Source organism: Leishmania mexicana, chromosome 33, assembly GCF_000234665.1.
Source record: "Leishmania mexicana MHOM/GT/2001/U1103 complete genome, chromosome 33".
Lineage (NCBI taxonomy): Eukaryota > Euglenozoa > Kinetoplastea > Trypanosomatida > Trypanosomatidae > Leishmania > Leishmania mexicana.
In genome coordinates, this window is record NC_018337.1 from 272,481 (window position 1) to 295,621 (window position 23,141).

A 23,141-nucleotide genomic window follows, 5' to 3' on the forward strand; every position below is an offset into this window, starting at 1 on the left:
TGTGGCAGTCGAAAGAGGAAGGGAGACGCCTTGTCGGGCAAAAATGCAAAGCTGTGACAGCTCCGTCCTCAACCGTACACGGGCCCCTCCTCCCTCTCCTCCTAACGCGCATAGCTCCGTACCGGAGATGTACGCCACGAGGGCTCCTCCTGGGGCCTAACTCACCACCTTGCACTAGTACGTGTGTTCCCCGTCTACCTTTACTCTCTCCCCCTTCCTCCTCCTTGTGGATTATCCGTCCCCTCGGCGGTGCGAAAGAGAACGTGCTGCCGACGTGAGCACAACACGCACATCGAAGCGCTGTGTGACAGGTGAAGGTCTATCCTTTTTTCTCTCCCTGCGCCCTTTCCCCCCTTTCTCAAACGCGCGCGCACGTCTGCGGAGTGCCGCAACCATCAGCACCACTGCCGTCGCTAAAGCGATTTCTTTGATTTCGGTTGGCGTACTGTTTTACTTTTATTTTTCCGTGTGTCCCCGCTCTATCTCAAGTACACTGTCGTGCAGCATTGTATCCTCCCCTCTCCCTCTTCCACGAAACGTGCCTCTGCTCGCCCACCCACCCCAAGCTGCCCCTCGACTCCTTGTACCCCTATAAACGCACACTCTCGTCGCACTAGCGCAGATACACACACACAGGGGTGCCGGTACAAGATGGACCCCTCGGCCTTCGGAATGATGGCTGGTCGCGGCATGGGCCGCCAGACGGAGGTGCGCGATGCCCGCGACACTGCGGAGACGATTCAGATTTCGTCCATCGCACTGCTGAAGATGCTCATTCACGGTCGCACCGGCGTGCCGCTGGAAGTGATGGGCCTCATGATTGGCGAGGAGATCGACGACTACACGATTCGTGTGGCGGATGTCTTCTCGATGCCGCAGACCGCCACGGGTCAGTCCGTCGAGGCGGTCGACCCGGAGTACCAGGTCCACATGCTGGACAAGCTGAAACTGGTCGGTCGTCACGAGAACGTCGTGGGGTGGTACCACAGCCATCCCGGATTTGGCTGCTGGCTGTCCTCGGAGGATGTGATGACAGCCGCCGGCTACGAGAATCTGACTCCACGCAGCGTGTCGGTCGTGGTGGACCCTATCCAGTCTGTGCGCGGCAAGGTGGTGATTGACGCCTTTCGCACTATCCCCCAGGAAATTATGGCTATGCGGGCGATGGGTGAGTACGTGGAGCCGCGTCAGGTGACGTCGAACATCGGATTTCTGTCCAAGCCGTCGGCTGTGGCCCTCTCCCACAATCTCAACCGTCAGTACTACAACCTCCCCGTCACCTTCCGTAAAAAGAACCACGAGTTGCGGCTGCTGCTGAACGTGTACCGCAAGGGCTGGCAGGAGGGCTTCAAGTTGGAGAAGGCAAAGGTGTACCAGCGAGAGACCCGCACGAGCATTCGCGAGCTCATCTCCCTCTCAAAGCAGGCGGAGAAGTACATCACGCAAGGACGCGACGAGGATGATCTTGGCAACGTCGGTCAGATCAACGCTATGTCCCACCTGCAGATGGAGGCGGAAAACGTTATCCACCGCAACCTCAATCAATCGATCGGCGCCATGATCAACGCAGTGGTGTTCTGATGTTTTATTTTCCCTCTTTACGTTCTCTTCGACTTCTTTCCTGTTGCTGTCGTTGCAGCCTTGGGCGACGGGATGCAATGATTTTGTGTGTGTGTGTGTGTATAGGGCGACGTCGACTGCCGACGTGTGACCATGCGGTGCGCTTTTTGTCTGTGGGCGAAAAGCAAAGGAAACGAAATTATATATATATATTAGACTTGAGCGTGCCATGAGGTCACCAATAACCCTCAACAGACGTGACAGCGAGGGCAACCATAATGGAAGAGAAGAGCGCCAGTCTCTCTCAAGACCTGATGTTTCTTCCGTTTTCCGTCCGTGCGCGTCTCGTTCGCCGGCTTCCCGCGAAGTGCTCAGAAAGGGACGTCGCAGAAATGATGTCGAAGCCCCACGCGGGGCCGGGAACAGAGAGCAGCCGCCGTCGTGGAAAAGACAGCATCTGCTTTCTCCCTCCCCCCCCCCACCGAAACACTCCTATCCTTCCCTCTTTCCCTATCACTCCCTTCTGCCCCTCTCTCTCTGCCTTTCTCTCGCCAGCAAGCATACACTATTTTTTTTCCCCGTCGCACGATCGCTTCCCTTCACTCTCCCGCACCTGCATTCTGACGGGGAACAAGTGAAAAGCCCCTTTCAGCAGCCTCTTCCCCTCCCAGCGCTCGTCTTTCCCCTTCCCCAACGTACTCTCTCGCACCTCTCCCTCTTCTTCCTTTTTCTCCTCTTTGCCTCTTCCTGTCGCTTGAGGCATCGCCACTGTTTCACTGTGCAGCACCCCATCTACCCCCTCTCCCCCTTCCTTATTTCCGCCGAGAAACCACCGGTGAGGATTCGCTCTCACTGCTTCCTCCCCCTCCTCCCCCGAATCTGCGCCACCGGACCACCAACTCAGCGGCACACACTCCCCACCCCCACCCCTTCGTCCCCTCAACGCCCTTCTCTCCTTTCCCTTCTCGTGCGTTGGTGCATCTCCCCCTCTCGTGTCCTCATTTTTCCCACCAGAGGCGCAGACGTTTTCGTTTTTGTTTTTCGTTGTTTGTTCGCCGTCAGGCCAGCGCATGGCCCGCCAATGCCGCCTCCGTTTCGCAAGCCGTCACTTGGGTCGCAGGGCAAGCGCGCATTGCGACGCAGCAGCAGCCCGGCACCCCCCTCCTCCCGGTCACGCTCGCCCTCAACGTCGTCCAACGACTCTGATGATGATTTTGTGTACGTTCTGGGTAACGTCAAGAGCACTGAGGAGGCCGTTGAATGCATCCGTGCTGTGCAGCAGCCAAAGGAAAAGAACCAAGGACGGTTCTTGGGGGGCCTCGGGGGCTCTGCGAAGAGTCTTACAGAGCTAGTCACAACCTCAGCAAACAGATACCCTGCATCTCGAAAGATGAAGGGAGAACTCCCGGCGACAATGGAAGAGTTCTACGAGTCTCCACGCTACACCGTCTCCCTCACTGCTGCCCGGGAAGCCCTCTTCTCTGACGCACTCTCTGGCTTTCACTCCTACGTAGGACGTGAAGAGGACCAGTGTGACCAGCTGCGCACCTACGGTGCTCAGGGCGGCGCTGTCCGCACCAGCGCCGTCCCCTCCCCCTCGCCTCCCATGACGCAGAAGTGGAACACGACACTTGCCGCCCCCTCAGCATCCCCCGCCAAACCCGCATCCATGACTATGAAAGTGACAGGTGTAGTTGAAGAGGGCCACGGGCAGGTCGCGGCTCCCGCTTCTGCTCTACCACAAAACAACAGATCTGAAAGCGCTGGCGCCTCATCTACCACTGCAAACCAACGTGTTTCCTCGCCGTCCGTCGTGCCAGGTCCCGCTCACACGTCTCTACAGACCAAAGCTGCTTTCCCGCCGGATACCGTCGCAGCGGAGGCTGTCACCGCGGCAGTGGCAAAAGAAACGGAATCCGGCTCCCCGCGCATTCCCGCCTCCTACATGTTTCTTATGCGCAGTCGTGACTCAGAGGCGATGAGCCCCGGGTCTTCCCCGGCGCCTGCCGCGACGCCGCAAAGCGTCGCCCTTGAGAACCCGGCGCTTCCATCCTCAAGGGACTCGCCTGCGAGCGGCAGGACAACGATAGCTTCCGGACCGGCTCCAGGCCCCACCACAAATCTTCATGTTGACGCGCCTGCATCTTCTTCTGCGGTAGGTAAAGGGGCGAAACTGGAGGCGATGCGGCCGCACGCCCCCCTGCAGAAGGTGATCCACCATCTCGAAAGTGTGCCGGCTGTGTTTCGCTACCGCTACTCACCAGATTTCGAAGAGACGATCGACGAGAACAAGAAGCGGCAGCAGCAGCTCGATCGCGCGCTGCGCAAACATCAGTGGCTCGCCGGCTCCAGAGGTCTTACACATGCGGAACGGCAAGAAATATCGAGCCGCTTTGCGGACCCGAACGCGCTGGCCCACGAGTGGCTATACGTTTGGGAGCAGTTCGAGCGTGACATCCCCCGCGAGACCCTCTTGATCGACGACACACGCTACCACGACGCCAACGATGCCTTGGCGGCTATCTTGAGCTACGTCGAGTACGGCTACGACAGAAGCCAGCAGCATATGAAGAAGAAGTTGGCCGCCGCCTTGGCAGCTGAAAAAAACGACGATGCTGCCACTACACCGGCGTCGAGGAGAGAGACGACCTTGTTTGAGCATTTTTTCTCCGCAAGCACGGCAGCCCTCAAGGGTGCGGTTGTCAAGATGCGGGCGAGCCTGCCGGACTTTGTGGGGGATCCCCTCCTCTCCGTCTCCGGCTACAACCCTGCGCTCTATCACGCCTCTCTTCTCTTCCCCATCGATCCCAAGGCGCGAAGTGAGAAGATCTTCTGTGCAGTGCGGGAGGTGGTGCTGGCCTCCCAACAGTCCTTTATGGGGTTCCCGTACCAGCTGTTGTGCGAGCAGGTGGGGACAGAGCGGCTGGGGCTGGCACTGGAAGCACTGGAGAGGGATCAAGCGGAGGTGGACGACCTGGATGAGGAGGCGGAGGCGGGGAAAACAGCGCTGGTGACTCCGTTGGACACAACGCACGAAGAGAAGGTGACGACTTGTGTCAGTGGTGCGTCGGCCTCTATCCCCATCAAAAAAACAGCAGAGGCGGAGCCGGCTGTGAAAGAGATCACCACCTCAACGCACTCATCTCTGCACAGCTCACGTGTGCTGCGCATCTACCATAGTTTTCCCTCCCCGACAAGTGTGACGAACAGGAACGGAAGCGGCCATCGCCACCGGCAGCACACCGTCCACGCTGTAGACGAGTGGAACGTGTCATCCTCCTCAAGCCGCTTCTCAGACGCGGCCCCCTCTTCACTTTCGCTAAAGATCTCACCGGCAACGACAGCACCACCGCCTCCGCCAGGGGGCTCGGAGGAGTCCACAGAGGCGAAAGAGCAGCCGGTGCGGGAAGTGGGCAAGCAGCCAGCGGCAGTACCGGACGTCCTTCCGGCACACAGCCTGTCAGAGGAAGCGCGGCGACGCAAGGAGAACGTGGCGCGTCTCCGCCGAGAGCGGCGTCGTCGCAGGCGCGAACAGCTGCCTCTGTTGGTTGGCGAGCCCCGTCCTCACGAGTTCGCTGCCTTTCTCGGCATTGTGCGCGGCCGCGTCGTTGCCAAGCAGGTGAGGGAAGAGAAGAAAGAGATCGAGCAGCGGCGATGCGAGCAGGTGCAGCAGGTTGTGAAGCGGCAGTGCGAGCAGTGGGGCAGTGCACCAGCCTCTGGGCAGGGATCGCGCCCAGGCTCTCGTCAAGTCCCCTCTCCCTCCCTCGAGATGAAGCAAACAGAGGAAGATCCTTTAGCGCCGACCGCGCAGCCCGCGGACACCGCCATAGCATTCCGCAAGCTATTTCACGAAGATGTCGAGGGCTCCGCCTATCTGATTCCCACCTGTTCCGCCTCCGCCACAATGGAGCCCTCTTTGCGCCCCCCTCGCTCGCTACTCTCCAGCACTTCGATGCGAGAGGTATCGGTATCACCCGAGATGCGCGGGATGCGCATTCGCCTCTTCTTTGACGACAAGCGCAACGTGCCTGTCGTCGTGGTGAACAAGCTGTTCCGGTTGTTCACAATGCCGGGGCTGCGCGGCTTCACATCCTCCGACGACGACACCACAGAGGCGTTGAACGAAGGAACGGCACCGAAGGCAGCCACAGCGCACCCAAACGCTCCTGCGCGCAAGTCTAGTGCTGGACGCACAGGCAGCTCGGAGAAGAGCCTGCTCCTCCTCATTCAAGTTCAGTTTTCGCTCTTTTTGCAGGAAGATGCGGAAGTCAGGTGGAAATGGTGGAAGCTGTAGGGAAGGGGCGCGGTGTTGGGCGCGGTGTTGGGCACCTGAGCCCCCGCTCTCCCTCACTCATCCCTGGCTCACAGAAGGGTTGTCGCCCAGGTGTCCTCGTCTCCACACACCTCCAGCTCCTGAGGATTTTTTGTACGGGTTTGTGTGTTCACGAACACAGCTATTGACCTTGCAGAGCTACTTGCTACTCCGGCCTGTCCTCTTCCCCCTCCCCGATTCCTCCGCCACGCCATTCGTATCACGTTTACGGAAGGGGAATACCCCTTTCGAGTTTTCCGGCACTGAAGCGTCCAGCCGTGGATCGTGGTGTGTTTGGGTGTCCGGAGCTTCGGATGTGCCTTGTGTTTGCTGGTGTGCACCACGTCACCTGCATGCAGGTGCCCATGCTTGTCCTCTCCCTTCCCTCACCTCCCACACACACCCTTTCTCTGAGGAAGGTGGCAGTTTTGTGGGCCACCGGATGCTGTTTGTGCTCGTACCTGCTTTCTTCTTATATCAACCGCGTGGGGGACTTTCTGCGGGCCCAAAATATACAAACAGAATCGGCCTTAAGCAACGTCGTGTCCTGAAGACACCTGCATGGGCACTGGCCCACGCAGACGGCGATGATGGCAAGGATTTCTGCGCCTGTCCATCGAGTACTTCCTCCGTTTCTCTCTCGCTCCACACCGCTGCACTCTTCTTTAAAGGGTGATACGCGAGCATACGTTTTGTGTGCTCAACCCTCCCTCCCCCTCCCCCGCCTCCTCATCGCCACTCTCCCTCCCCCATTCCCCAAACTTCATTACGCTGATGTCCTCACACGAGCCCTCTCCCGACACCTACACACCCGCGCACACCGGCATCTATGTGTCTTTTTTTTTTCGGTCCTCACATTCGCCTCCTCGGTGTCAACGAGCCGAAATACCCCATCCACACGGAGAGCGTAGTGAAGTACCCCACAGCTCCCCACAGACCTGCCTCAACACTAAATCCTAGGCGCACAAAGGGGGCCAAAGCACACTGGGTTTCTCTACGATTATCGATCACCTCCCCCCCCCTTTCCCTTACCGCTGCTCTCAGGTGTAACCCCTCTTTTTCCTGGTTGTTTTCTTTTGTCTGGTGTCTATTTACTCTCTCTCCTCCAGGGTGGAGGTAGGCAAGGACCTACCGGTTGCTTCTGGCGGCAGCGTGGAGTTGCGTGGGTGTGGTGCCACCCGTTAGCGAGGCCAACGCGTGTATTTCTCTCTGTGCCTGTGTGTGTGTGTGTGTGTGTGTGTGCAAGCGAGACCGTCAAGAACAAAACGAAAGGAAAAGGTGTTGCATGCAGCGTGGCTTCTTTTTCTTGGTTTTCTTGTGTCCTCAGTCTCTCTCTCTATATATATATACGTTCCGCTAAGACACGGCGAAGTTTGCCTCCTGTCGAACCCGGACAGACTCTGATAAGCACAAGAAAAAGGGGGGCATCTCATTAGATCTGTTGCCCCGGCGCTGTCTTGGCGCTCGTGCAGGTGTCCCTTGTCTTTTGAGGCGTATGCTTCAGCAACAGCCGTCTCTGTCCGTTTTGGTCCTTTCTTGTTGCTGTTGTTGTTTTTTCCCCCATTCATCTTGTTGCCGTACTCCCCCCCCCCTCTCCCTCCCTCTCCTTTGTGGGCCTGTGTTTGTTGTTGTGCGGGTGGTGGTGCACTGTGCGTGCTGGATAGTGTATAACGGTTCTTCCTGCCCCCCCCCCAAACGCATTACTCCTCCCCAGGCGCTTCCCATACACGAAAGCGCCTCCCTTCCACACACACACAGACACAGACACAAACAAGCACACACACTTTTGTTTCTTGTCGTACAACTGGCAGGTGCTGAGGGTAATCTCAAGCTGAATAAATCAAAGAGAAGCACTTATGCGAGGGAGTCCAATTTGGTGTGGGCCGTTCTCTGTCAGCTTTTTCTTGTAAGCTCGTTTGTACCCATTTTCTCTCGTTCTGTGTGTGTATGTGTGTGTGCTTCACCACAAAAACGTAAAGAAGCGGAGGAGTGGCAGAATGGGAAAAGCACGTGTCATGTCAAGCAGCACCTTGACGGGCGTTGACGTCAGAGCATCGCGGAGTCGCTCCACCTTTCTCGTGCATGGGGTACTGCGGCGTATCCCGGGATACGCCTTCCTTCTGATTCACTTGTGCTTTCTTCACATTCTGTGGGGGCAACTGGTGGACCAATTCTTCAACGCGACGATCACTTTCACGAATACCAACGTTACCAAAACGGACCTGGCCAAGGAGGCATTCATTCGTGTATGTAACAGGATTTGTCGGTCGGTAAACCAGACACTGCTGCATGGACTAGTGGATGTTTTGAAGACGAAGAGCGGCGCGGGAGCGACCGGCGCGCTTGCGGCGTCACGAGAAATTCTTGCCTTTTTGTGGAAGTCTCCGTCTAGCATGGTGCTCTTCTTCGGCCTTGCATTCATCTGTCTCAACAGTGTACTCGCTGCATTGCGGCTCTTCACCGGTTTCCTCAGCAGCCTCACAGCGCTATGTCGGAGTCGACGGCAGCTGGAGCGGGGTGGCTCGCGGAAGCCAGTGCCACTGCACATCACTATGCGGTATGGCAACGGGTATGACAGCATGCTTCGTTTCACTCTGGCTGCTGTTGAGCTGGCCTGGTTCATGAGCTACCCTGTGTTGAGCTCGGCAGAATTCGCGAAGAGCACTGCGGACAAGACGCGTGGTGTGCCTGGGGTGACGGAGCCGACGTATGCTTCTCTGCGCCAACTCCAGGTGCGTCACCAAGCCATCGCCAGCTTCCAAATTGAGGCCTCGCTCCTTCTCCCTCCGCAGCTGTTCGAGTCAACAGCCGACGCCATCGCCGCTGGCGCGTTTGTGATCATATTCGTGAAGGTGGTACTGGGAGTTGTAGTAGCGCTGGATGCGCAGCGCCTCTTTCACGGCCTTGTCGGGGTGCGGCCCCTTTTCATACCGAACGGGTGGGAGCGATGTCCCGTATGCGGCGCTCTCTGGAAGCGGTCCCGCAAGGTCACCAACGCGGTCCACCTGTGCCCCAAGATTTTCACTGCCACACCGTTGCTCTCAGGCAGCTCTCCTGGCGCGACAGCATCGGACACGGAGGGGGAGGAGGAGGAAGACATGCGAGGGCAGGTGCCGGGCACGGTAAGGAGTAGTGTGGGTGACCGCAGGCGCGTTGGCCCCCCAACGGAAGCAACCCATCGCCCCGGCGACGCCTTTCCCAACCCGAACACGGTCTCGTTTGCCTCGTTGGTGACAGACAGCTGGGTCAGCCCTCTCATGAACTTCACTCTGCTCTCCCCCCTCAACACCTTCTCGCCCCCGCCCTTGTCCTCCATCACCGATGACGGACGTGGTCATTGGCGCGCACTGCTGCGTGTAGTGGACCGACTACCGAGACTTCCACGCTCTCTGCGCACGCGAGACACGATCGACGAGCCAGCGTGGGCGCTGTGGCAGCGCCGACACGAGCTTGCTGCTCACGGAGAGGCTAGGTGGTTGGAGCGCAGTTTTATGGCCATCACAGGACCTATCCGCCGCGTCCTGCTGCGTGCCTTCGCAGTCTTCTTCCTCCCTCCCTCCGCGCGCGGAGCGGACACCCGACAGGACGCATGGGGTCCTGTCCGTAGTGGCTCGTCGCTCTTTCGCGTGTTTCTGCGCCACCCCAGCGGCCGTCAGTTTGTGCTTGTCTGTGTCCCGCTGAAGCTGACCCAAGACTTGCTGTCGCTGCTGGCCCCGCGAGTCGTAAAGTCGCTGGTGGCCTTTCTGAAGGAGGTGAGCGCATCGAACGTCAGCGTACGTCAGAGCTACCTCGGCCGCGGCCTCCTGATTTGCCTGAGTCTCATTCTGGTCGTGTCGCTTCAAGCTCTCTTTTTCCAGCTGTACCTGACCCACCTGTACGCCGCCTGCCTCAAGTCCGCCTCCGCATTGAAGACGTTGCTGCTGCGGCAGGCTCTGGCAACGCCATTGGCGTACGCCGGTGGAGGCAGGGGCGGTGGCGGCAAGAGGGCCCCCATGTCACCCTCGGCATCCGAAATCCCGCATTCCCCCACTCGCCCGAGTGAGAAGAACGACGGGAAAGTAAAAGATGGGCTGTCCTTGTCAACGGTAATACCAACAGCTGAGGAAGTGACCACCACCCCTACGCTGTCACGCGAAGGCGTAATCATGTCACTTCTGACCGTCGACGTCACCAACTGCGCCGACTGCCTCATCTTCTTGCACAACGTGTGGGGTCACCCCTTCGTGATCATATCATCCTTGATGAGTATGTACACATACGTCGGTCTCTTCTCTACGCTCGCTACGTTTGCCGCTCTCATCGCGCTGATTCCCCTGAACCGCAGCAGTGCCGCCCGCGTGCGCACAGCGCAGCAGCAAGCAAAAAACAACGAGTCTCGTCTCAGCGATCTCACCGCTGCCCTCTCGTCAATGCGCACAGTGAAGTCCATGGCACTGGAGGAGTGCCTCGTTGGGCGAGTGGAGGAAGCCCGCGTGAGAGAGAGTGATGGAACGAAGCTCGTTGGACAAGCAGAGAGCGTCGCTGCGGCGCAAACGGAAGTGACAACGTTGCTGGTCGCGCTCGTGTGCTGCGGGTCGTACCTTCTCACCGGTGGCGTCATGGACGCGGCGGTTCTGGTGCCGACGATGGCGGCGCTGCAGGTGATGCGGTTCCCTGTGTGGACGCTGCCGCACCTCTACTCGCAAGTCTCTCGCGGCTACACCTCGATGCAACGCATCGAGCGCTTTCTCTCCGAGCTCGAAGCCGGCGAGAACGCCAGCACCGCCTACGTGGAGCATCGCCTACGTCAGCAAAACGGCGAGGGTGCGGCGAGAGAAGTTCAGTCATCGGTTGCCGTAGCTGTGAGGGCCGGCGAAGTGCGATGTGACCGTGGCACATTCGCATGGAGCACGCAGGCAGCCGTGGCAGATCAAATCGCATTCGACAACGCCCTCTCCTGCAGCTCCCCGAAAGGGTTGCGCGCCTATGCCCGCTCACCGAACGCTGCGTCCAAGGAAGGTGACAGGCGAGGGGAAGAGGATGCCGCTTCAAGTTCTATGTTCAGCGTGTATAGTAGTCCGCGGGAGAGCGCCTCTCGCGCGGTCGTTCTACACGGCATCACCCTCAACATCTTTCCGGGTGAGTTTGTCGTGGTGCATGGTCCCACAGGGTGTGGGAAAAGCGCCCTGCTACTTTCCATGCTAGGAGAGCTGTACGTCATGCCGAATGACAGTGATGCCACGAGCACGAGAAGCACAACAGCAGCGTCGTCGGAGACGAGGGTTTCATCTGATAGTCAGGGATTTCAGGTGGGCGGTCGTGTGGTGTACTGTGCCGAGGTACCATGGTTGCGCCAGGGGACTATGCGAGAGAATATTCGCCTCGTCTCCGACGACGTCCCCGAGAGCCCGACGGAGAGAGAGTGGTACAATCGCGTGCTCGAAGCCTGCGCCCTCAAGAATGACATCAAGGCGTTGGCAAAGGGTGATCGCACCATGGTGGGTGAGGGTGGCTCGAAGTTGTCGGGGGGGCAGCGCGCGAGAGTGGCGCTAGCGCGTGCTGTGTACCGCTACAGCGAGACGGACGTATTCATCCTTGACGATGTCCTCTCCGCACTCGATGTGGAGGTGCAGAAGCACATCATTGCGAACCTGTTCCATGGACTCCTGTGTGCTGACGCAGGATCCTCCTCCGCCGAGCAGCGCCGCACAAAAACTGTTGTGCTCGCCACACACGCTGCGGTGAACCTGCTGATGCCAGATCGCGTGCTCCATCTGTGGCCGGATGGCACACTGCACGAGGACATGACCCACCAGGCGCCGACGGAGGACCAAGTGCACCGGCAGAAGAGCGCGTGGCGCAACGCGACGGCGGCGGCGGCGACAAAAGAGCACCGACGGTCCATTCACTACCAGGCCGCTGGCACTGCGGCGGCAGATTTGTCGACGCGCCAGAACGAGTTCCTCCTTCCTCTGTCCACAAAGTCGAAGCCGGTGGCAGAACCATCACCCAAGCAGTCATCTGCGCCATCCGTGCGGCCGCCTGCGGCCGGCATCGATTCCCTTCTCCCACGCGCCGCGGATCTGCACCGGCTCTTCATCGAGTACATCGGCGGCGGGCGGCTCTTGTGGTTCTTTGCCCTCAGTGTGACCATGCAGCTTTTCCGGACGCTGATGGATAACTGGCTGGGTGTGTACATTTCTCTCTACGATAAGCGTAATGCAGCCTACGAGACCATTTTGCGCAGTACCAAGTCCCAGCGAGCGCGCAAGTTCATGCTCGACATGCTGTCTCTTGTCGTCCTGCGAGGCGACAAGGCTACGCCGGCCCCACCACCCCCACCGGTGGTCCCCGTCTTCACCATCTTTGGTGTTCCTGTTGTGTGGCGCAACCCTTTTGTGCTGGACACCGTTGTCGCGCAGTTCCTTGGAACGTACGCCTTCATCGGCTTCAGCGCCGCGCTGCTGTCGATGATCCGCACCGACTACTTTTTCCGCTCGTATCAGCGCATGGCCGACGCGCTGCAGCTGCATGCAGTGCGCAAGTTGTTCAAGGCGCCGGTCTCCTACTTCGACCGCATTCCGTCCAGTCGACTGTTGCAGATTCTCAGTCGCGATCAGGAAGTGGTAGATCGCGCCCTTGGTGAATCGGTTCAGCTCATATTTCTGACAATTCTCCAGCTCTTCGGGATGGTGTGCTTCAACGCTATCCACTTCGGCCCTTTCATCGCTGTGTTTCCGATATCCGCGCTTCTCTTCTACCATCTGACAGTTCGCTTTCTATCCTTCACCAAGCAAGTTCGCGCCCTGGAAGGTGTGCTGCAGAGTCGATCAGTTGCCGTCATGAAGGATGCCGTGAACGGGGCGATCACGATTCGAGCCTTCGGTGCGGTGCTACAGGATCAGCTTGTGCAGGAGATGGACGAGGCGCTCGACGCTGTTCACATCGCCGCCAACGCCGGACTTACGGCGGATCGCTGGGTTGCCCTGCGGCTGGAGTTTGTTGCCCTTGCCTTAACTTCAGCGCTCGCACTCCTTTCGGTTCTGACGGTGTGTCTGTCGGCAACGACGTCCGCAGGCAGCGCGGCGTTTGCCGGACTGGGCATCATTTCCAGCATGACCGCGTCGCGCTCCCTGTCGATGCTGTGCCGGCGCTTCGGCATGTTTCAGAACCAGTTCGTCAGCGCTGAGCAGCTTCTGCGCCTCGAGGAAGAGATACCAGCGGAAGAGACACCTGCAGCCGCAGAGGGTTGCAGCGATGATGAGTCCTCGGCGTCGGAGCGCTGCGCCGCCACGGAAGCGGGCACGTGCCTGCTGCTCGATGTACGCCACCTGTGTGCGAAATACCAACCACAACTTCCGTGGGTGCTGTCGGACATCTGTTTCACGCTGCGCCCGGGCGAGTGTGTGGGCCTGATTGGCCGTACAGGCAACGGCAAGTCGTCCCTCTTCAATGCCTTGCTTGGGCTCATGGACGTCGTGGAGGGTGAAATCCGTATTCCTGGCGCGCTGTTTTCTTCCTCACCACAGCCAAAGGCACGACAACTCAACGCGATCCACCTCCCGCAGCATGAGCTTCGCAAGAACTACTTCCAGCTGGTCTCCCAGGAACCGCTTCTCCTGCAAGGCACATGTCGCACCAACCTCCTCCTCGGCCTCGATGACGACAGTGCTGCGTCTCTGGGGGCATCTGATGAGCCCCGGGTCACAGTTGACGCGGAGGCCCTAGACGCGCGCCTGAGCGCGGTTCTGCGGAAGGTGGCCCTAGATGAACTTCTCGAGCCGTCGTCCACCATGCCACTCCCGGGACAGCCGGCCGTAACTGGCGGCGATGGTGAGGTTGCGTCATCAGCAACCCGCGACGCAGAGGAGTCCGCCTCTGACTCTACCGCATCCCCAACCTCTACCGCCGACGTCGCCACCCGCGCGCTGGACCACGTCGTCACCGCTGGTGGATCAAACCTTTCCGCCGGACAACGCCAACTGTTGTGCCTCGCCCGCGCCATCCTGCACCGACCACACGTGGTTTTACTGGACGAAGTTAGCTCACGGGTGGACCGACGCACGGATGACCTGATCCAGCGAGTCATCAAAGAAGAGATGCTATGCCGCGGTGGTGAGGGCGACGGCGACAGAAGTGCCGTGAAAAGCGGCGTCCTTCTCATTGCCCATCGCCTGGAGACTATCATGTCCCTGTGCGATAGCGTCGTCGTCATAGAGAAGGGCAGGTGTGTCGCGCACTTGTCAAAAGAGGAGGTCAACTGTTTGGAGGACTTGGAGTCATACCTCTGAGTCGCGCACTGGGTCCTGGGTGGTGGGCCGCTTGTGGATATCTTTTCCTCGAACGGAAACAAGGACGGTGTGATTTGCTCTTGCTGGGCTTGAAACCACAACTTGAGGTCGGCAGAACTGGCTGTCGCGCACCTGCACAGTGTCTTCCCACCAAACCACACCGACTAACGCCATTTCAGCTGTTATTTTTCTCCTTTGCCGCCTGCGAACGCCGTTGGCACATTTACTTGCCTGAAATTGCCCGGCCGGCCTCACCTCGAGACGAGAAGCCGGCACTCCAAATGACCTTGTCGGACTGCGCGCGCGCCCCCGGCAACCCCTCTACCCAAGCTGTCCGCCCCCCCATTCGACAACAAAACCCGCCATGGCGGCAGAAGCCAACCAGGCGTCGAGCCCCCCCCCCCCACTGGGGAGGCGACGAGCCCCTTGGCGGCCCGCCCCCACCACGCGCCGCGACAGGGGCACCACCCTCGAGGCACGGGTGGCCACGCGCACATCCACCACCAGAACAAAAGACCCACAAGCAACCCCAAGGCCGAAGCCCCAACACAACCCATCACACCAAAGCAACCTGACCACGTTTACCCCCCCCCACGGCGAAACGACGCAAACCCCACCCTCCGGGAGCTAGGTACAACATTCCCAGGGGCCCCCACCCTCCCGCGCCAAAGCGGGTTTGACGGAGAAACCCACCCCTTTGCGCAACACACCTCCCCCGAATACTTTCTGGCACCCTTGCGCTGAAGAGCCTTTTCTTCCCCTCTCCCTTTTCCTCCGCCCGTTTTGGCTCTCTTGCGGCCGCGCGTTCCCGGGTGCCCCTTCCCCCGCCGGTGTGGCTGGGTGGCAGCGTGCGCCCCTCTTTCCCCCGGCACCCCCGCGGCCCCCCCCCGCCGCGCCCCGCCTTCCCGGGGGGCAGCCGGCGGGGGGGTCTTTCCCGCGTGGCCTAGGGGCCGCGGGTGGGGGGCGGGCCGGCCAGGCCCCTGGGCGCGCCCGCAGGCCCCCACAACCCCCACCACGAGAACGGCAAGCGCGGGGCGCACCCACGAAAAGGCACGCAAAACCCAGAAACGCCACAGCCAACAAACAGACAAACCCCAAGGACCACCACCCCCATCGCAAACACCCCAAAAAACAACCGAGGGCGGAAACCACCACGACGGCGACTATTTGGAAAAAAACAAAGCCCCCATAAGCAAAACACGAAATTTTCCGACGCGCGGTTGCCCCAGAAAGGCGCGCAGCCCACAGCCTGCGCCAGGGAAAAGCCAACCTAAGGAAACCCCGCCTTTCCCCGGAGTGCGGGCAAACAGCGAAAAACCCAAAGCCGCACAGGGCCAGACGCCCCAGCAAGCATTTGCGGCGCGCTTTTAGGCCCGCGGTCAGGAAACCCCACCCTGCGACCCCGCGGGTCCGCAGGGGTCCTTTATTTATAAACAATCACCTTTTTCCTCCGAATGCCTTTACCACCCGGCACACACGAGGCCCTCCAAACACCGGCGGGGGGCCCCAAGATTTCCCAAAAAACACCCACGCTGCGCGCTGAACGGCGAAGGCGAGAAAAAGCGGCTTCGGACCCACCAACGCCCCGCCGAAAAAAACCACCCGCCCCACAAACGCCACAAACAAAAACAGCATTTACCCCCCAACCCGGACAATTGCCGTATGTGGAAACCAGAACCTTGCGAATAGCATGCGGTCAGCTTTCGGCCGGAAATACCACCCCCAGACTGGCGCCAAAAAAGGAATTAACCCCAACCCACGCCCTTTTGAGCCCCATTATCCGACGAAAAAAAAAACGCGCGCCAAGCTCTTGGGGATAAGGGTCTTGTCCGAAAAACTTCTCCGCCACCACAGCATTTTCCAGCCCACGCCCCGAGCGCAACCAGCAAGCGTTCTTTTGACGGAGCCGTCGCCCCCAAACTCGAAAAAAACACCTTAACGCGGCGCATTGGCGGGAGCGCGCAACGGTTTCTGTTTCCAAACCCCCCGGCCCGCCAACCCCAGAACACCCGTTGGGCCTTTAAGGGCGCCCCGGGTGAGCAATGCGGGGGCCAAACGGATGAGCCTGTGCGCACGCCGGCGTCGGCTATATTAGCAGGGTCACGTTTGGCAAAGGCGTGGCACCTGGAGGCCCCATATTTGCGGGCTTGTCACGGACAAAATAAAACATTTTTGATCTTTTATTTAACAGGCGGCGGGCGCGGCCCGCGCCACAACCCCGACCACACGCAAAAGGCAAACCAGCGCTTTCCCCACCCCTTAAAGCACGCCACCAAAGAAAAAAAATCATCAAAAAAATTATTCGGCGGAGGGCTATCGGTTTTGGCCGAAATTTTCACAAAACGACGCCTCGCGGCTAAGAAAAGCGCGAAAACAACTTCCGAAAAAGACCTTTTGTTTTTGTTTTTCCTTTTTGGCGCCGCGTTTGTTCGGACAAAAACGGCCCGCTTTCCGGCGAAGGCTCTCTGAATATTGCCGGTGGGAAACAAAAATGGGAAGAGGTGGGGGGTGGGGGGAAGAATTTTCGGAACGCAGTCCTCCTTTAAAGAAAACGCATCTGGCAAACGAAAAATAAGCATACCTTCGGTTTGGGTCTGCGCGGAGCTGGGGTACACGTAAAAAAGGCCCTTTTTTCCTGCAAGTATTTGGGTCCAGAAATCATTTATTCCGGCTTCATCTCCTTTTTCGTTTTCAGAAGGTTTGCGCACGATTGGCCTTCGGCAAGAGAAGCCCTTGTCTTGTCAAAAGGTTTCTGTGCTGAAAAACCCCATGCTCAGCAGAAGTCAGCGTCTGGGATTTGCATGCGGTGGTTTTTTTTTTAACGCAAAGGGTGGGTGCGCGATTCGGCAGGGCGTAGGCCACGTGAAAAAGAATAGTGTCGTTTGCTTTCGGGCAAAATTTTTGGAAGGCGTGTGGTGACAAGGTGGATGGCGTATTTTGCTTTAATAGAGGATATCGTCGGAACCTTTTCTGTTTTTTTTTTATGTTCTGGGATGGTAAAATTCTGTTTGTCCGGGTGCTTTTTCCCGGTGTCTTTTTTGGTCTGCTCTATATGAGGGGTGGGTTGCTAACGAATCCGCCAGCGCATTCTTCTCCAATAGGAAGCGGTCGTGGGGCTCCTTTGGGAAACCGAGCGTTGGGGGAGGCGGGGAGGATAAGCACAGGAAACATTGTGTTGCCCCAGCGCTTGCAAAGGCATGGTGTTTTTGTGGGCGGTTTCTGTTTTTTTTTTATTTCCATCTTAAGTTTTTTTTTTTTTTTGGTTTCGGTGACTGCCGTGCAGCGCGCCCAAGCCGCAGAACGCTCGTTTTTTTCCGACAATATTGGCTGGAAGGATGTATGGGACACATCCTATAAGCGCATTTGTTCTGGGAGGGGGGGTGCTTTTGGTTGCCTTTATCACGCCCGGGGTGCGTTCCAGGGTCGTTTTGCTGGCTTCTCTTTCTGGCGTGGCGTGCCCCGGGGGGGGGGGGCCTGGGATGCGCCTGTGGTGCGCGGGGCCCCTCGGGATCAGCTAAAGTAAAGGCCAAGTGGGGTTGCGTGGTTTTGGGGTTTCTGGCTTTGTGCCTGTTGACCCTTTGCGGTTGGCGAACGCCTGCGTGGGTCGTGTGTGCCGGGGGCCGGTGATGGCTGGCTGTCGAAAAGGGTCTCTGTTTGTGTTTTTTTGTCCTTGTAGGAAAGCTCTTTCTTTTTTTATTTGAAAGGGGTCCCGCTAGCCCCGTCGCGCAAAGCGCGTTGTTGGTGGTGTTGGTTCTGTGTTCCCGCTTTGTTCTCTTCGGTTTTGTGGCCCGGGGGGTGGGGGGCGTGGGGCCCCCGTGTCTGCCGGCGCCGCGCCGCTGGGGTTTTAAAAGGCCAGGCGCCGGCAACTTAGGGGCCTCATGGCGGTTTATCTCTGGTGATGCCGGTGTGGTTGTGGATGGTGTTTTCTTTGAATGGCCTGCTGGGGTGTGTGTCTGTGTGGTGTTCGTTTGGTCGGTGGGTTTTCCGCGCGGCTCGTGCGTTTCCTGTTTTTCCCTCGCTGGGGGCTTCTGTGGGGGCCCTGCGCCGCCCCCCCGGACCCCCCCCGCCCCTGCCCCTGCCCCGAGGCCCCCCGCCCCCGCCCGGGCCTCGGGGCCTCCCCACCAAAGGGAGGCGGGAAACCGGCACCCGCGACGCCGACCGCGCCCACCCCAACGAAAGGCAGCGGGGCGGGGCGGGGCTCGGGGGGCGAAGGGAGGGGCCGGGGGCGGGGTGGGTAACCGGTTTCGCCTCGGGGGAGGGCGAGGCGCATCACGCAAAGGCAGAAAAGCCGCACGGGGGACTGTTGGGAACAGTTGGATTGGTTAATTTTGAAGGTTTCTGTTTTTCATTCGGCGGGCCAACATTATCAAAATTCATTCTTGTTACACACCTCATTTAACGGCTTTGACGCGGTCTTTCCGCTTCGCTGCTTGCGCCAGTATAAAGTAGCGTAGGACGGTCCAGGTGTATCCACTGGTTTGTAGGGCATCCGCCCAACCATGCCGCTCACGCTCATGAACCGGAACGTGGAAAGGCGATCGCACTTGGGACAGTGATCTGTTCGTGTAAGGAGCCTACGGGTGAAGCTGTTCGAGACGAGGAACTCGTAGGCATAGCCGCATTTCAGACATGAAAATACCGCCATGATTCTTAGCTGTTTGGTTTCAGCGGAAGGAAGCTGAGTGTGACGACACGCGCACACGCAAAATCACTGCCAACCGAATTTCGACTTTGGGTGTGCGATGATAAGGGGTTACGGGCGTGGGAAAGAGAGGGTTGAGGGGGTCAAAGTAGAAGGCAGCACCGTGGTGCCAGCGTCGCAATTACGGGGCGCAGCGACGTTGAATGCAACAGTAGAGCACTCTGTACGTAGTGCAGTTCTGACTCAGACGGCACACAGCTACATCGGTGTGCAGTGAACGGCGAAGCACAAGGGCAGGACAACAGAGTGAACGTAGGAATTTTTTCTTCCATTGAGGCGCGTAAGCGAGGGTCCTACACCTCAGTGGTCCGAGAGAAAGAAACACTACCGAACACGTACACAGACAGACGATGACCTGGGCAAACGGCGCGCCAGGCGTCGTCCTCAGGCATATACCTCAAGACACACGTGCAAACAAGATGAAGGAACTACGATTGTAGTCTACAAAAATACACACACACACACACAAGTAAAAGCGGCCGCAAACTACACCGAAGTAACTCCACGTCTCAAGGTAAGACGATAGTGTGAGAAAAGCTCACAACTGTCCCGCAACACGAACCAGCGCTTACTTCGAGAGTGGACCACTATGGAATCAAAGGGGGATAGGGCAAGAGAAGAAAATGGGGACAACGAGCGCGTCCACTATGAACAGATGACTGAGGAATCATAATACAATGAAAAAAAAATACTAAGCACGCGACAGAGTACATGCTCTGCGGTATGCGAACGCCAACACACTCACTCCACAAACCAAAGAACCGATGAGGCGCTCTCATCCACCTCAAGGGACCAGCACCAACATGATGGAGGCCAAAACCAGCGCGTCCTGCTCAGCGAAAATGCGAACCGAAACAAGCAGAGAAAACTTGATGACGGGGTCCTATCGAGCAGAAAAACACCCATTGACGCCGTTCTTACTAATCGTGATCAAAATCTACCTGGACAATCTGGTCTCCAGGCACGTGGCATGCGTTGCTGGAATCAATCACGAACGCTGCCTTCAGTGCCTCCGGTCTATTACGCATCAAACGAGTCCAGTCGCCATCGAAGATCTTTGTGAGCCTGTGTGTCACCTTCTGCTTTCCGGTGGGCACAGGGTCAGTCCAAAAACTGTTGAACTCCTTCAGTCTATTGATCTCTCTCTCCTTGGCATCCAGCAGAGCACGAAGATTCTCATTTTCTTTGCTGGCGTCCAGCGCATTCGCCAACTCGCTCTGCAGGTCCGCCATGTCTCGGCTTCGCTGCTCCAATGCCTCCACAGCCGTTCGCCCAGCGACATCAGCGGCTTCCAGCAAACCCTGAACCTCCTCCAAGTTGCCTAGCAGTTCATCATATTCATCCTTCTTCAGCTCAAGCTCGTCTAACGCTGCCTCCAGATCGTCACACAGCTGGTGACGCTCATCTTCCGCTACTTCCAGAGTAACTGCTACCTTCTTGTATGCATCCAGAGCGTCCGAAAGTTGCTCTTTCAAACCACAAACCTCGTCCTCTAACTTAGCATTCTTCTCCCGCGCCTCATCCAACTCACTTCTAAGATTCTCCAAGGCATCAGCAACTTCCGCTTCTCGCGCTGGTGCATGATGGGCAGCCTCATCTGCCACGCCGCGCACATGCTGCAGCTCCTCCGCCAGCTTGTCGGCCTCCGCCTTGGCGCCCTCCAGTTCCACGGCGAGCCGCTGCACTTCGTCCGCCATGCGCTCCGCCTCGCCCATAGCTCGCTCCCCTGCGGCGTCTTTGGCCTTGAACTCTTCGATGGTGACGGCGTAGACCGGCTCGTTGGCGATGGTAGTCGGGTCGATGGGCTGGTAGGCGGGGTCGAGGAGCATGTGCTGCTGCGATGCAGTGCCGCGTGGTGCAGCGCTCTGTCCGCGTGGGGCTGCGCGGCCAGCGGGAGAACGACTACTAGTGGGTCCGCTGCTTGGCTCCACGCCGTCGGCATCCGCAAGTTCCGGCTCCGCGGCGCGCGCCTTCTTGGCGTCGTGGCGCTTCTGGCGAAACGCCTCGAGTTCCTCAGCGAGCTGATCTGCGAAGTCGCGCACATGCTGCAGCTCCTCCGCGGTGGCCACGTAGAGTGGCTCCTCCGCAATAACGGCGGGGGCCACGGGCACGGTGGCAGGGTCGACGGCCTGGCGCTGCACTGCGCCGACGTGCGGCAATGCTGCCCCCTTTCCGCTGCGCGGTGCGACGGCGTCGGCAGCAGCCAAGGCAGGGTCGCTTGCGCGCGCCTGCTGGGCATCGTGGCGCTTCTGGCGGTGCGCGGCGAGCTCCTCGTCCTTGGCGGCGAGCTCCTCCGCCAGCTTGTCGGCCTCCGCCTTGGCGCCCTCCAGTTCCACGGCGAGCCGCTGCACTTCGTCCGCCATGCGCTCCGCCTCGTCCATAGCTCGCTCCCCTGCGGCGTCTTTGGCCTTGAACTCTTCGATGGTGACGGCGTAGACCGGCTCGTTGGCGATGGTAGTCGGGTCGATGGGCTGGTAGGCGGGGTCGAGGAGCATGTGCTGCTGCGATGCAGTGCCGCGTGGTGCAGCGCTCTGTCCGCGTGGGGCTGCGCGGCCAGCGGGAGAACGACTACTAGTGGGTCCGCTGCTTGGCTCCACGCCGTCGGCATCCGCAAGTTCCGGCTCCGCGGCGCGCGCCTTCTTGGCGTCGTGGCGCTTCTGGCGAAACGCCTCGAGTTCCTCAGCGAGCTGATCTGCGAAGTCGCGCACATGCTGCAGCTCCTCCGCGGTGGCCACGTAGAGTGGCTCCTCCGCAATAACGGCGGGGGCCACGGGCACGGTGGCAGGGTCGACGGCCTGGCGCTGCACTGCGCCGACGTGCGGCAATGCTGCCCCCTTTCCGCTGCGCGGTGCGACGGCGTCGGCAGCAGCCAAGGCAGGGTCGCTTGCGCGCGCCTGCTGGGCATCGTGGCGCTTCTGGCGGTGCGCGGCGAGCTCCTCGTCCTTGGCGGCGAGCTCCTCCGCCAGCTTGTCGGCCTCCGCCTTGGCGCCCTCCAGTTCCACGGCGAGCCGCTGCACTTCGTCCGCCATGCGCTCCGCCTCGTCCATAGCTCGCTCTCCTGCGGCGTCTTTGGCCTTGAACTCTTCGATGGTGACGGCGTAGACCGGCTCGTTGGCGATGGTAGTCGGGTCGATGGGCTGGTAGGCGGGGTCGAGGAGCATGTGCTGCTGCGATGCAGTGCCGCGTGGTGCAGCGCTCTGTCCGCGTGGGGCTGCGCGGCCAGCGGGAGAACGACTACTAGTGGGTCCGCTGCTTGGCTCCACGCCGTCGGCATCCGCAAGTTCCGGCTCCGCGGCGCGCGCCTTCTTGGCGTCGTGGCGCTTCTGGCGAAAAGCCTCTAGCTCGTGGAGACTATGAGCGAGGCGCTGGTTGGCCTGCACTGCACCTGCCTGTGCGTCACGTAGAGCGGAAGCCATGTAATGCTGGAAGAAGAACAGGCGGTCTTCTAATTCAGTGGCGTAGATCCGGGTACTAGTCGCAGCAGCGTACTGGTGAAGAAGATGAGATGCAGTGATAGCCAGTTTTTGATTTTGGGTGTATCGCGTGATCTTGGCATCGACAGGAATTTGCTCGACCTCATCCTTAGTCAGCACGCATCGCTTTACATCGCTGTCCACGTTGACCGGAGAGATGACGGCGGACAACGGAATGGTCACGAGGACTGATGTCCTGGTGAAGGAGGTGACCTGACCGGGGAGTGCAGCCGCGTCCTTTGAAGACAGCTCGTCCTTGAGCTTGGCGATCTTGGCGCGACAGGCCTTCATGCCAGCAATGGCGGCTGCGATGGCGTCGTTCTGCTCCTGGATGCGCTTGTCGTGCGCCAGGAGGTTGTACGCCTGCTGGTAGGCAAGAGCCGTGGTGACCCACGCGTGGAGGCTGGCCACCACCGGCGAGTTGCGCGCCGCCGCCTTGTAGTTCAGCTTGGGGTCCTGCTCCAGGGACTGCTGCAGGCTTTCCGCAGAAGGGTAGGGCTTCTTGAGAACGTCTGTCTTGGCGATCTCATCGAGAGCGGCTGTCTTGCGGTAGTCCAGTTGCACATCTGCCCACTCATAGAACTCAACCGCCGTGGGATCGCACTTGGCCACCGGCCACACCGCCTTCAGCACTGCTACAGCAACCGGGGATGGGGCGGCCTGGGCCGTGACCTTGCGCAAATCGACCTCGTCAATGAGCTCTACTTTTTCACGGGCCTTGTCAAAGTGACCTCGAACGTGTGAAACACGATCCTCGTTGCTACGGCGGATGGATGCGAGCTTCTCTCGTGCGACGCCCAGCATGTCATGATAGTTCTTCATGC

The 23,141-nt window shown here is 59.3% G+C and overlaps 4 protein-coding genes across 4 annotated transcripts; 3 read left to right on the plus strand and 1 right to left on the minus strand.

The window, feature by feature from the left end:
- Positions 1 to 651: 651 nt before the first annotated feature.
- On the plus strand, positions 652 to 1,581 carry LMXM_33_0650 (19S proteasome regulatory subunit,Metallo-peptidase, Clan MP, Family M67; the record flags this gene model as incomplete). Its single annotated transcript, XM_003878602.1, has 1 exon — positions 652 to 1,581. One exon carries the CDS (start codon positions 652 to 654, stop codon positions 1,579 to 1,581), a length of 930 nt encoding a protein of 309 aa, XP_003878651.1.
- A 1,060-nt stretch (positions 1,582 to 2,641) lies between these two features.
- On the plus strand, positions 2,642 to 5,854 carry LMXM_33_0660 (hypothetical protein, unknown function; the record flags this gene model as incomplete). The annotated part of the gene is made up of 1 exon (XM_003878603.1): positions 2,642 to 5,854. One exon carries the CDS (start codon positions 2,642 to 2,644, stop codon positions 5,852 to 5,854), a length of 3,213 nt encoding a protein of 1,070 aa, XP_003878652.1.
- A 2,015-nt stretch (positions 5,855 to 7,869) lies between these two features.
- Positions 7,870 to 14,142, plus strand: LMXM_33_0670 (ABC transporter-like protein; the record flags this gene model as incomplete). Its single annotated transcript, XM_003878604.1, has 1 exon — positions 7,870 to 14,142. One exon carries the CDS (start codon positions 7,870 to 7,872, stop codon positions 14,140 to 14,142), a length of 6,273 nt encoding a protein of 2,090 aa, XP_003878653.1.
- Positions 14,143 to 19,764: 5,622 nt separating this feature from the next.
- Positions 19,765 to 23,139, minus strand: LMXM_33_0680 (conserved hypothetical protein; the record flags this gene model as incomplete). Its single annotated transcript, XM_003878605.1, has 1 exon — positions 19,765 to 23,139. The coding sequence occupies one exon, from the start codon at positions 23,137 to 23,139 to the stop codon at positions 19,765 to 19,767; it is 3,375 nt and encodes a 1,124-aa protein (XP_003878654.1).
- Positions 23,140 to 23,141: the final 2 nt, after the last annotated feature.